The sequence below is a fragment of the Eulemur rufifrons genome, chromosome 19 (genome assembly GCF_041146395.1).
Source record: "Eulemur rufifrons isolate Redbay chromosome 19, OSU_ERuf_1, whole genome shotgun sequence".
NCBI lineage: Eukaryota > Metazoa > Chordata > Mammalia > Primates > Lemuridae > Eulemur > Eulemur rufifrons.
In genome coordinates, this window is record NC_091001.1 from 42383429 (window position 1) to 42397296 (window position 13868).

Consider the following 13868-nt stretch of genomic DNA (forward strand, 5'->3'; position numbering starts at 1 on the left):
AGCAATTTAAAACAAGACTGCAGGCTTGGATCCTGACTATGCTGACTTCTAAGAACTTTGACAATTATAAGACAGTAATCTGTCAGACTAAAACTTCTGGGTGTGAAGAGTCTACCAGAAGATTGAATACAGTTTTGTGAGGATAGGGGCAAAAATAGGATAAACAACAGTCAGGAAACGCCAGAACCAGTATGCTCAAACAGGTAGGAGAGCCAGGTGGGGATGACAGGGGAGATGAACCTTTGCTACAAACAGGGCAGACTCAGGTGGCATGAAGGATGGCCTTACCTCAGCAGGGGAGCTAGTTCCACAGTGTCAAGGGCTGAGGTCTGGCAGCCCTGGAGGAATGCTGGCTCTCTCAAACATAGCTGCCACTAGACTAAGGCTTCTCAGTGACGGTCCTCAGCACTTTGCTGCCGTGGGAGGCTTGACGAGGACAGGGAGAGGCTGCTTGAGGAGGAGGTGCAGCAGCGATGGCATGGTGGGCTGAGGCCCAGGCCCCCGGCCGAGGGCAGTTTTCTGGGGAAGTGGAGGTTAGCATTACTTAAGGGTGTTAGGGTTTTTGCTGTACTGGGACCTAAACTGGCCCCCTAAACTGGGGGATGATCTCATATGCACTATTTCTGAAAGAGATTTCAGGGTGTCCCAGAGATAAACGATGCCGCCCCCCCTTTGGGCTTGGGGTGTGTCTTGGGGTAGGACTTCTGGGACCTGGTGACATGGGAAGAGCTGTCTGAATCCGAGGATGCTATCTCCTGGAGAGGTGGCTTCTTGGCACGTCTCTTTTTCTTCCTTCTGGGATTCTCCTGTCTCCACTCTCTTGAATCCCCAGTGTCAACTTCCTTCAGTAGCCCGGGCAGGAGAGTAGAGTTCCTCATCCCCACATTCTCTCTAGAGAAAGAGAGAGAGAGAGAGATCAGGGTCACCCTGGTCTTGACTGTTGCTGTGTCTACGAGCCAGCCCCATGTGTGTTTCACAGCTCTCTATCCACACCCTTCTTCCCGTGGAAAGGAGGCTCGGGAGTCCCGTGGGCCCAATGCTCTAGGCTGGGTTTAATCCCACTCAGGTCATCCCCACAGGCCTTTGGTGTCTGGAGCCTCACATGGCATGGAGAACCTAACTGTTTGGACCGTGTCCTGACCAAGTCAGTAAAGGGACAACTTCCAATCCAGAAGCCCCTGGTAATATCCAGCATGGACCCCTGCCCACCCCAAGGGCTTCAGCTTGGCCCCCTCACAGTCCAATTCATCCCTGAACCAGAGTTTGTATAAATACTTTGGAGACATTCATCCACATCCCCGGGTTTCTTTAATGACTTCCAGGTGTGCTATCAGAAACGTTTTCCCATATGCCAACAATGTTATGATTTGTATTTACATTTAATTGAAAAAACTTAGGTATGACTATGAAGTCATAGAACTGGATTACTAAGTAGAAAATGCACTGCACAAAGCTTATTTATCAGAAGTGTTGTCCTTCAAAGAAGGCATCTTGGGAACATATGACCTCATTCCAGTCAGGGAATCATGGCTCCCTGTTTTGGGAACACACTTTTTCTGTGCCTTCAGTTGAAGTTAAGGACACCAACTGCCTGGTGTTAAACCTCATTTTGTTCCCATAATCAGTATTGACTACTTTGATCACCCTGCCTTTGCTATGAATAACTTTGTTTTGTTTTGTTTTGTTTTTACTCTGAATAACTTCTCATCCTTCTCACCACTGCTGCTTCAAATCCTTCTAGAAATTGTCAGGAAGCAAACAATAAACTGGAAAAAGATTTTTAGTTATTTCCAAATAGAAAAATGCCATCATTCAAATCCCTCGTCAAAAGATCAAGATTCACCACACGTGATCATTTTCACGGCTCCAAGACTCAGGAGAGAATTCCCAAGAAAGATTAAAAAATTGGCCCAAGTAATAGCAGTAACATTAGAGAAAGGTTTTCTGGGAAGCCATAGACAACATTATCTTTAACTATGCGGCCAGTGTTTGTGTGGCTGTGTCAGTTCTGTGACACCAGGTTCTTAGAGACATTCTGAAATTGCACTTCAAGGTTGTAGTCTCCACCCCTGCTCTGTGAAATCTAAATAAAGCCTTATCCATCACATTACCCTCAGCTATCCCTGAAATTGCTGCCTCCCTTCAGAGCAGACTTAGTTGACACACCCTATTCCTTTTCACAGGTTTTCTCTATTTCCCATGCAGTAGGATTGATCGAAGTCCAGTCTCTAGCCTATAAGCTCTCAGAAAGAAGAAGAACAGGAAGGGACAGCGGGAAGTAGAGAGTTTTCAGGTATATTACAAGAACCAGAGAGTGGGCGGAAGAGGAGCCTTCCTACCTGTGGGAGGAAGACCCTGGAAGGAACAGGAAAGAAGAAGAGCAAGAAAGACCACGAAGCAATGTGTGGCCAGCCCTCAGTAGGGTATTGGTCACATAGCTATGGACCACCTGAATAATGGAATTCTAGGCTGACAATAATGAAACAAGAGGTGTTGTTGTCACTGAAAGTCACAAACAATATATTAAGTGAAAAAAAAACATTACAAAACAGAATGCATATTATATTTTCATTTTTGTTATGAAGGTTGTGGAAACTTTTGTGTCACACTGTTCACAGTCACCCCTGGGAAATGAATTCCAGGTGAACTGTCACGCTAAAAAAATGTTTTTTTGCAACTGTTATATGTAATAAGGAGAAACAATAAAGCTTTTTATTTTGAGGGAAAATAAGAATCAACACAGCAGAGAAACCACTCTAGAAGGGTATATACCAAAATATAAATAATGATTCCTTTTGAAATGTGGGACTATGAATGGTTTTTGTATTTTTTGGCTTTTCATTTATAAATTATGTTAACTACACATTGCTTGTGGATGAAGAATAGAACAATGTGAGTTTTCATGATTAGAACAAAAAGCAGGCAGGGGTTTTGATTAAGGACAAACCTTTACATGAAGCAAGCAGATATTGCTCAGCTACTGTATTTCACTCTCTGGAATGACCAGTGTTGACCAGGTTCACCATATTTCACAAGGGAATGTCCCTGTATTGGGGGGTGAGGGAGGAGCAGGGTAGGGGTACACCCGATGGGAGAGCTCCCTCCTCCAGGAGAAGGCGCCATGGCCCTGACATGTCAGCCACGTTCTCTACCAGCATGCCTGGAAGGGACCCACTAAATGGCTTTCTTTTGCCCAACTTCATACCAAAACAGATTTAAACTAGATGTCCTATTAATTATTTTAGGCTACAGATTTGGTTGAATAATTTGATGCACCTATGATAATTACATGTGTGTGTTTGGGTGGGGGCAAGTACTGTGGCTTCACTGACTTTTTAGAAGAGGCATGTTCCACTTCTGGGAAGAAAGTACTGAGCACCCACTCCACGCTCTCCCTGGGGTCAAAACCCACCTTGTTCACACAATCAAGCACTGGCAGCTCGCCAGTATTCCTGCTGCTTCCGCGAGGCCTCATTTCTATTCTGACCCAAGGGTCTGTCTGCCAGCAAGCCTGCCTTAGAACACAAAGAACAGAAGGACCTATGGGGCAGGCACCAAACAGATGTCTGGTGAGGACCAGGAGGCCTCTGAGTTTAACTAATTGAAGGGGCAAAAACTAAAGAGACCAATGAGAAAAAGCTGTTGCCACTCGAATTGCTACCACTGGCCCCAAGCATTGGTGAATCTCTATGACTCCTTGTGTTTCCTTGTCCCAAGCTCAGGGCACCACAGCAGCTTTTGAAAGTAGGCAACGGCATTTGTCCTTCTGGCTAATATAGGACACTCACGGACGGGGTTTATTGCTGAACTGCTCGTTTTTCAGGGCTGTGCTCCAGCATAGGAAATGGGGCTCCTGATCTGACCGGAGGGGGCTGATGACACACAGGGGCTTAATGATTGCACAGGCACAGCTCCCTCTAAGGGAACAGTTGCCAGGAGTGACCAGGCGAGATTAAGGGAAGTGATTCATCTAACGTCATGTCAGAGGCAGCGCTGAATCTTGAAGCTTCCATCAATGACTTAATTTCACTGCTGTCGGGAGGACAATGTCAGGGCACAACACTGCATGAAGTAGAGGGAGGAGTGTTTAACCAACATGGACATTATCACTGTCCTTGGGACAGACTCCTAACTCCAAATGGCTTCATGGAAAGTTACCAAACTGCTCAAAAGAGAGATAATGAGAGGCTAATTTTTATTGTAATAGAAATTGGGGAGCTGACCACAGACCCAGATAAACCACACCTGAGCCCTCCCGCACAGCACATCCCCAAGACCACACAATGACGATGGGGCAGCAAGAGAAGAACATTCCTTGCCTCCAGGGTCTTGGTACCCAACAACTTCCTTCAGGTGCCTGGTGATTTCTCTGGAGCACAGAGAACATGATTAGTCCTATTTGGCTTTCCTGAGATCACATTTGGAATGTTATTCATTTTTTTTTAAGAAATCACATTCCCTGTAAAGAGTCTTGTTAAGGAGGAGCCTTGACGGTAACTCGCCCAAGCCTTGTTCTGTCAGGAATGAAGGGAGGGAGGATTCCACCCCTGCTGGGAGGGATTTCTAGCCAGCTGTGAGGCACTAGATGTATGAGTTCAGGTCAGGCCTGCCAGAGGCCCCAGCCTATGGGTGGCTGAGCAACACCTGGGAGAGGCACTTGCTCCACTGGAGAAAACCAGAAGCCAGAGCATCCACCCACCAGGTGCCTTGCCTGCAGCGGCCAGAGGCCACAGCCCTCTGATGGGAACAGGACCACAGGGAGGCAGCCAGGGAAGAATTTGGTCTGTGAGTCCCCCGGCCTGGTGAGGAGAGAGGATGCCAAACGAGGGAAGATTCCCAGTTTCACTTGCTCCTTGGAGTTATTGAGAAGATCACAAGGGAGAAACCACATTTGTGTTCTCTAAATGGAGAAACACAGAGGCAGGTTAAGGAACAGTCTCACTCAGAAAAGATATTCCCGATGCCACGGAATGTAGAAAGCAAGCTCAGGGACACTGCTGTAGGGAATGGAAGGGAAGAGCAATCGTTTGCCTCTATTGGACACACACTCAGAGGACACACCTCTCAGCTATGGGGTCAGAGCATGAAATCGTCGTGCTGCAAAGGAAAGAGAAAATTGGTACCAGCCATACCCGTTTCACATTGCAAGTATGGTGATACCAAAATTGTCTCCTTTAGGAACCAGTCATTTGGAATTTAGCAATATGGATAACATATTTTGGAAGCCAACCCTGTTAAAGAAAAGTCTTCAAGAATCATTTAGGTGTCAAATTTTGAGTTGAAAATGAAAATTGGCCTTGACTTTAGCTATGTTTGATCAATTTTGAACCCTTCGCCTTTCAAACTGTTTCCTTCCTGTCTTTCACTGTGCACCACCCTCAGTTAGGAGCCAGGAGAGGGACCTGCAGGAAATTCTCTCAGTCACCCACAACCGGAGGCCCAGGAAGGAAGATGAGGAGGAGGGCCGAGGATGGAGCTGGCTGCGGCATCCTGGTACACCCAGCTGCTTGGACCAGGTATCCCTTGTCTTACCCCCAAACAGATGGTTATAGTGGATTCAATATTTGAAAATTAAATTTAGTCAAATAATGTCCTGTTGGAGATGTAACCTACAGTACATTTCTTTAATAATCCATGAAGAAAGCGCTAGGAATTTTTTTTAATAGCTTCATTTGATATAATGGTGCAAGGATACTAAGGAGCAACCAAAGGGAGGCAAGTCTGTCTAGACAGTGAGTGAGAAAGTGTCCCTGAGGAAAGGACCTACCAGAACGAAATCCCAGTGCAGGTACAAAATAAGACCTACACCTTTATTTTTGTGCTCAGTTCTGCTAGCTCTGATTTTAGAAACAGAGACAGGTTAAGGTCTGAACTTAGTGGGTTGAATGTGACCTCTGCTTGGGAGGATTCTACTCAGTCTCTTGCTCCCAGAGAGGAAGCCAGAGCAAAGCACAGTAGAAATTACAATGGCAGACTAGGGAGTCAATGAATACTTCCACCATGTAAAGCCCTAGAAGCAAGAGTAGATAATTAGCAGCTAAGAGCTTTAAGTGGCCTGGGGAAGTTGTGGAACAATTAAAGGTTTTTCTCAACATAGAAAGAATTGCATTTTAATTCTAGAATAGTGATTGATAACTGTTGAACATAGTGAAAATGGGCAATACCTAGACATATCTACTCATATTTTTTTATAATGTACTGTAATTTGGATATAATAGGAACCAAGAGAAGAACCTGCAGGGACCATTTTTTGAGAATTTTGAGATTAATTTTGAAAGAGATTAATGTAATTTTATTTTAAATGAAATATCACAGTCATCTGGATAAAGAATGAAGGATTGTAGCATGCATTTCAATAACTATGTCTAAGGAAAGATTCTCTATGGAGCTATGTACCCCTCAAGGAGCATCACTGGGCAAACACTGGGCATGTGTGTGTTTGTTCATTGGTTCATTCTTCAAGCAGTCATTGGGCACATCCTGTGAGCTGGACCCTGGCCACTGGGATGCAGAGGCAGATGGAACTTGGTCTCTACCTTTAAGGACTTGTGCCTACACAGTCCAACTGCAAAGGACATTTTCTTTAATAAAAACCTCTACAGGTTGCAGGGCGACCTCTGGGACATCGGCTAGTGGTGATGATGCTTGAGTTCAATCTTGGAGTTCCCCAGGTGACCAAGGACAAGGAACAGCATTCCAGGGAGGGAATACTTCATCTGTGCAAAGGCACAGAGACCTGAAACAGCATGGTGTGGGGAAAAGCCTACAAGCCTTTTTGTGTGGTCAGTGTGCAGAGGGCATTGGCATGTTGGTTGGGGGTGGTGAGGGACAAGTGAGGCAGCCCTAGCTCAGACCAACAGGAAGCCTAGCTGGGATAAGAAGGGGCTGGGGTGATACTGAAGGAATTTTAAGTGGGGGAGGAGCAAGAGCAGATTTGCAGTTGAGGAAACTTACTCTGCTCAGCTCTTATGGAGAATGGCTAGGACTATGGCAGGAGGAGGCTGGAGGAAATGTGAGTCCTTGCAAGTTAGGGTCACCATAACATGGAGACACATGGGCTGTGGTGGGTGAAGGACAAGGGGCATACAAGATGACTACCAGATTTCTGATTGGACGACTCTGTGACTGGGGGTTGGAAGGGTGAACTGAGATGGGGAAGGCTGAGATGGGAGATTTGTGGGAAACTGATTTCAGTTTTAAATGTGTCAAATTTGAGATTCTGTACACTCAGGTAGAAAAATCCAGTGGATGGCTGGAAATAATGCTATTCCTGCCATGCACGGAACACATGCTTTGTGCCAGGCAATGACCATTCCTGATCTTTACACCACCCTAATCTTTCAGATGAGAGGACAAGCTCAGAGACGAGCAACCTGCCCAGAGGCACAAAACGAAGGGAGGGATGTGAACCCAAGCCTTAGTTTCCAGTGCCCCTTCCATCATTATCAACTATGGCTGCACAATCAACCAGCTGGGGGCTTTCAAAAGACCCACCGCAGGTCCCACTCTCAGAGTCAGTCTGTGGTGGTGGCTGATGGTGTCCAGTACGACTGTGAGAGCAAGCCCAGTCAGTGTCGACACGGCTCGTTGGTTCAGGCACGTGTGGGGTCCTGAGTGGCTTCTGTGGCAAGAGTCTAAGCAGAAGGTTGTGGTGGAAGCCAATACCCAAGGCTGGGGGAGTGCACAGGCAGCAGGAGAGTGGAGACATCAAGTCTATCTGACTGCACGTGGAGATTGGCAGTGAAGGGAAGGGAGTGTGCTGGGTCATGCTGCAGAAGCAAGGGAGGTTTGTGTGCTTATGAGTGTGTGCATGTGCTTGCATGTGTGTGCATGGGCGTCAATAGGGCAGGCAAACCTGGGTTTTTGCTGAGGTGAAGGACTCAATGAAGAGGAGCTAAGGAGAGAGGAGAGAAGAACACAGGGATAATTGACGGTGCAAGGACCTGAGGTAGTGGGGGACAGGTAGTGGACAAATCAGCTTTGGATGGAAGGAGAGACACTCACTCTTTGACATCAGGGGGAAGACACAGAGTTCTGTAAGCCCAGAGGTGGAGGATAAGAAGTTGAGGGAGAGAATAACTGATGGTTTCTGTTTTGAACTAGAAGGTAAGACCATTGGGAGAATGCAGGTTAGCACCTGAAGACAGCCAGCAAACTAACTGAAATTGGAGGAGGCTTCCTGGGCCCCTTTTCCCAAACCTTGCTCAAAATCCACCTTCATCTCTTCTTGTGTGCCCTTGACTCCAAGGTCATGGCTCTGCGACTCCAAACTTGATGCCCCTTTTTGGCCCCACGGACTTGGGCTTTTGTTTCCTCTTTAGGCCTCAACTCTTTCCTATTGACTTAGCTTTAATCCACATTTATAGCTCTTAGCAATACTACTGCCTCAGAGGAAAATTTGCTCACCCCACTGCAGCCGCTGGAAACCACCACCCAGCCAGCCAGCCACCCACTCGCTCACTGGCCACAGGCAAGCCAGGATCAGCACCTCACTCCCATCTCTGAACAAGGGGAGGGGCAGGTAGGTGATTGGCCCCAACTGAGACTAAATTAGAAGGCCTTGAATCCTTACAAATAAAAGGGGAACAATTCCTTCATACTCATGACATTTTCATGAATGTTTTTCTGAAGAGTCAAACAATGTTGGATTTGAGATTAGAAACGGATGAATAAACAGCAGGAACCAGGCTTGATGCAGAAGGGATAATAATCACAGAGCTACATTTTGAGGAGGAAGTCCTCCATTTCTGCTTTTCTCCCCTAGGAGTTAGAGGTCATGGATCTTAACTCAGAAACAGATCAAAGGTACAAAGATATAATTAATATTTCAAAGGGTAAAAGTTGAGTACACTTACACATTTGGATCCTCTTGAACTGGGAGTGACTTTATATGAGAGCAAGAGAGAGTATACTTGTTTTGGCTGATCTTAATAAGTGCACTCCGAAGGCAAAATTCCTGTAATAATACCAAAAGAGCTCGCTCAATTTAAATCAGAAATGTCCACAATTCAGATATAATTTTATTCTAGCTCAACCATTTATAATAGCTTCTAGTCACTATCCCATTCAGGGTGACACTTCAGAGAGCAGTTTAAATTCAAAGCCTCACTTGATAGTTATTTGCTGAATAAAAGTCATTGTTGAGTCCTCTCTGTCGTTTCCCCATATTCTGGGTCAATTGCCAAGTCTACTCACATAAGATGCACAAACACGCACATATCCCTTTATATAACCACCTCCCTTTCTATCTTTATTTCAGCCTTGACTGTCTCTTTCCTGCATACCACCCTTTTGCTGAATGCCCCACCTTCAGCCTCATCAGATCTCCTGAATCTCCATCAGAACAGCCTCCAAAGTCCTTCCTGCTGGCCACACCACTCTACCCCCTAGCGCTGCCTGCCCTGTGGGTAAATTCCCAGGTCCTTCCCTGGGCTTTGAGGCTTTCCTTTGGGATCCTGGGCCAACTATTTTATCTCTTCCTGCACCTTGGGGCATGTGGAGCAGGGAACATCTCAACATACCCCTTGGTTTACTCCCTCCTCCCTTGCATAGTAGATATCCCCAGAGAAATGCCACATGCCAGGAGCGCTTCCCCAAGTTCTGCCCTTCAGACTGCTTCTCTACCATCATCAGGACAGCTGCAGGAAACTCCATCTTCTCTAAGGGGCTTCTCCTGGGTTGATGAGAAGACACCCCTTTCTCCTTGTGTTCTGTCAGGTTGGACTTGATGCTCCTGTGGCCACTGGCTCTGACGGTCTTTCCCTTTTGCCCTTAACTCTAAATTTCTTTTATCATGCTGCTCTCCTCAGTGGAACTACCTCATGCCACAGTCAAGGATTTACTGCATATTTTTATTCTGTATACTAGGCAGAAGGGCACAGTGGTTTAGAGTGCAGGCCATGGATCCAGATTATCTGGGTTCAAACGCCTGCTCAGCTGCTTACTGGGGGTGTGACTTCACCTCTCTGCTTCAATTTCCTTGTATGGATATGAAGATAATAACAGTCCCTGACTCACAGCGTTCTAAAGAGTCAACTGTTCACTATGTGTAAATGGTACACGATAAAGGCTTAATAAAGTTAGTCACTGTGACTTTTCTTTTTGCTTACCAATCTATTCTGCTTGCCAGTCTGTTTCCCAGGCATGTTAAGAGGTCCATCAAGACAATGTCATTCATTCAGGTAATTTAAAAAACAATTGTGAGACCCTTCTCTTCATCAGGCTGTGCTGGGGTTGGGGGTGGGCCCTGTCTCGAAGGATTGGGAGACTGGTGAGGGAGTGAGCAGTGTAGCCGGTGGGAGAACTGAAGGCCCAGTGGGAAGTCAGTCAGGCAGAGTCTTCAGGGTGACAGGAACTTCCAGTGGAAAGGTGAAGGGGAGGGAAGTCCAGCAAGAGGGAAAAGCCCACTGTGTTTGGGAAGCAGCGAGCCTTGCACTCGGCTGGAAGCCACCCTCATGGAGCAGGCTGGGGCCACACCTGGGCCATGCTGGGATTCTCCCGGAGGGTGACAAAAGGTATGTGCATGTGTATGCGTGTGTGTCAGGCCGGGGGGCGGGACATCAAGCAGGCAAATGACATAATTGGATTTGTAAACTGATAAAGAATTTTTCTAAAACTTTTAGAAAAAATATGCAGAGAAATATGTAATTGAGGAAGGATTTCTTAAACAAAACACAGAAAGGGCAATTCATAAAGGAGAAGATAGGTAAATTTGACCATATTAAAATTTAAAGCTTCTGTGTCAACAAAGATTCCAAAATTAGAAGATAAGCAACAGACCAGGAAAGGAATATTGGCTGCATATATTACCAAGAATTACTATCCAGAAGACATAGAAGACTTCATATCAATAAAAAAGATAAACGACCCAATAGAAAATATAGATGCTTGAGAAACGTCTGTCCAATGACTGAATCAATCTAGAGGTGATAGAGTTAACTGGATTGCTCTCACCCACTGGCCGCGGGGAGTGTAGAAGGAAAAGATTCAATCCAGGAGTGACGCTACTAACTATTGCAGTCACATCATGTTTTACATATATATTCTCATAGCCTTACAATCACCCTAAAAGATATAAATATATAGATATAGATATATAAAATACCCATTTCATATGTGATAAAACTGAGGCTCAGAAAGGTGAGCAACCTGTCCAGGTCAGACAACCAGTACACAGCACAATGAATGTTCATGAATCCAAATGCAGGTCTTTTTAACGGTCAAGCCCATGTTCTTTCCACTCTGCTCCACTTCACACCTTTGCCCCCTCCTCTTCCTCAACTCCTGCCAACTCTAGAGGTGGTTCTAGACAGGTGTGAGATGAGGAGCCAGGTGATGGCACCCCCTACTATAGGGAATGCAGGAGGAGGAGGGCACTTGGGGAAAGGTGATGCGCTGACTTTGACACAGTTGAGTTTGAGATGCCTGTGCTCACCCAGAGGAGCTCTCCAGGAGGACCCAGCTAGAAACTTAGGGTTGGAGCTCAGGGCAGGGGCAGAGGCTGCCTCCCCTGACACAGAGGAGGTATCCAAAGATGGAGGCTCACCCTGAGAGACAGATCTGTGAGGAGGCAGAGGAAGACAGGGTTGGGAGAGGCCCAGGGGACACCCACATCTGCAGGGCCGGCAGAGGAACACGAGTCAGGAGGAGGAGGAAGAGGAGGAGGGGCAGCGGGAAAGAACAGAGCTGCAAGATCCCAGAGTGAGCCTGCCCTACTGTCGAAGGTAAAGCACAGACCTGCAAGGAGAGCCAAAGACCGTGCAATACTGGAGTTAGGAGGCCATGATGACCTCAGTGAGGGCCGAGTCTGTGTGGCCCAGTAGGCAAAACCCAAACCACAGGCAGTGGAGGAGCAGGGAGGGATGCGGGGGGGTGGGGTAGATACAGCATACAGCAGGGGAAAGTGCTTTCCTCAATGAAAGTCTACTTACTCTCCGGTTGTTACACTTCAAAACTGTGTAGAGTTTTTCTTCAGCCACACTGTGATTCGGAAGTGCTATGACAATGGCAGGGACATAGAAGTCAAATCCTGTGGGTGTCACAACTTTGGCAAACACATAGTCTCCAACCTGTAGAGGACAGCACATTTCACAGCAAATGTTTTGCTTATGGATCACATGGATGATGTTATCATAAATTTGTTTTAAAATACCCCAAGACAATTGGCAAATGCTGATGCTAAAATTCAAATACATATTTTTTTCTTGGTTAAGAAATAGTTCCAAAATTCTCTGGGCTCATTGGGCCAAGTCTGGAATTTTGTGATCAGAGTGGGGAAGCCCAATTTAGTAGGACTTTAACAACTGCCGAAGGTCCAGGGACAGCCAACAAGATGGCAAGGGTTCTGGAAACTAAATCCTACACAGACTGGGTGAAGGAACCTGGGGTGTTGGCATGAAAAGATATGAACAGTGTTCTCATCTTTCGGAAGGGCTGCCACCAGACATAGGAAAGGAGCAGATTTGTTTAATGCTGCTCCAAAACACATAGCCGGAATCTGTGGGTAAAAGTTGCAAAGAGATAACTTGCAGCAGAAGGAGAACCTTGTGAAGGGGCACACAAAGGCTGCTGGGCCTTTGTGGATCATCAGGGGACAAGTGCACTGCTGTGCACCATGGGTGTGGCCAGGAAGCAGCAACGGATGACCAAGGCTCGATCCTCTGATTCCTCCTCTGTTGCTTCTCCTCTTGGCTCCCTCTGTGCAAGCAACAGCAGCAGTGGCACCTTGGGAGGCTTTTCTCTGCTCCCTGGCCTTGGTGCCAGCATTAGGATGGGGACAGGAGGATGGGCCAGAGGCAGCACAGCTTTTATGAATTTATGAGCAGATGAAAACACATTAATCCACCTTATCTGCATGTTTGGGGTAACTGCCTTACGGCATCACAATCTAACATCAACTGACTACAATATCAAGGGAAGTACTACCTCTGTCTGTCCTTGTTATTAAATATAATATAATAATGTAATATAATATAATACAATACAATATAATATATCTTTTGCAGTTAAAGTGTAAAGAGCACTAGCAGCTATAGCAACATCCTTCCCCCAATCATCTATTGTCTTGTAGCAGGACAAGGGCCTCAAGGTGCAACGTCAGGAAGTCTGTGCAGCTGTGAGCTACATAATAGGGATTTGGCAGATTGGGGCCATGAGTGAGGAAACTGCCAGGTGATGGGTTCCAGGAACAGGGGCCACTATTCTTCCTGCCCAAATATAAGCTCCCTGTGGGACCTGGCCTGGTTCAGCAAATGGCCAAGCAGTGGCCTTGCCATCATCCTCTGTCATCTAGAACTCTGTGGATTGTGAAAAGGGGCCCTGGAACAGATCATGGAACAGGTACCTGGAGCAGTGGGCAGGGCATGGCGCCCCCCACAGGCATGATGAATGAGGTGGACACGACCTTGGTGTCTCCATACCTGAAGCCCACCAGTGCTTGAGTGGAGCTCACACACTTCTTCACAACCCCTGGAGGGAACACAAAAGAAAAAACAAAATATAAAGACAAATATTGTCTGCTTCCTTAGGCTTGCCCCACAGCGTCAGCCACACTGAGTTCTAACACTTTGCCTATTTAGATCAGTGTGCCTCTTGATTTCTCCAGCAGATAATGCTGGACATAGTATGATGCCTCCTGTGCTGAACAACTCAAAGTGGTGAAGCACAGTGCCCTGGTCTGGAGCACCTGCTGAGACAGGAAGCCAAAAGCAGCTTATTCATCCAGCATCGCCAGCATCCGTCCTGATGGGAACACTGTTCCTAGAAACAAAGGTCTTCTTCCTGGACACCTCCTACCATCTGATTTCCTTATTTATTTTGGCTCTATTTCCTTCCATAACACTTAAAGATAGAAAATAGATGGTGTTAAA

General features: G+C 46.4%; 1 protein-coding gene across 1 annotated transcript in view; it reads right to left on the bottom strand.

Moving 5' to 3' along the window:
- Positions 1 to 359: 359 nt before the first annotated feature.
- VWA3B (von Willebrand factor A domain containing 3B) overlaps positions 360 to 13868 on the bottom strand; it is a 188799-nt gene continuing 175290 nt past the window's right edge. Inside the window, 6 exon segments of the mRNA XM_069494458.1 lie at positions 360 to 484; positions 486 to 543; positions 658 to 891; positions 8856 to 8956; positions 11931 to 12068; positions 13343 to 13467. Coding sequence (XP_069350559.1) covers positions 380 to 484; positions 486 to 543; positions 658 to 891; positions 8856 to 8956; positions 11931 to 12068; positions 13343 to 13467 — 761 coding nt within the window. The 3' untranslated portion in view covers positions 360 to 379.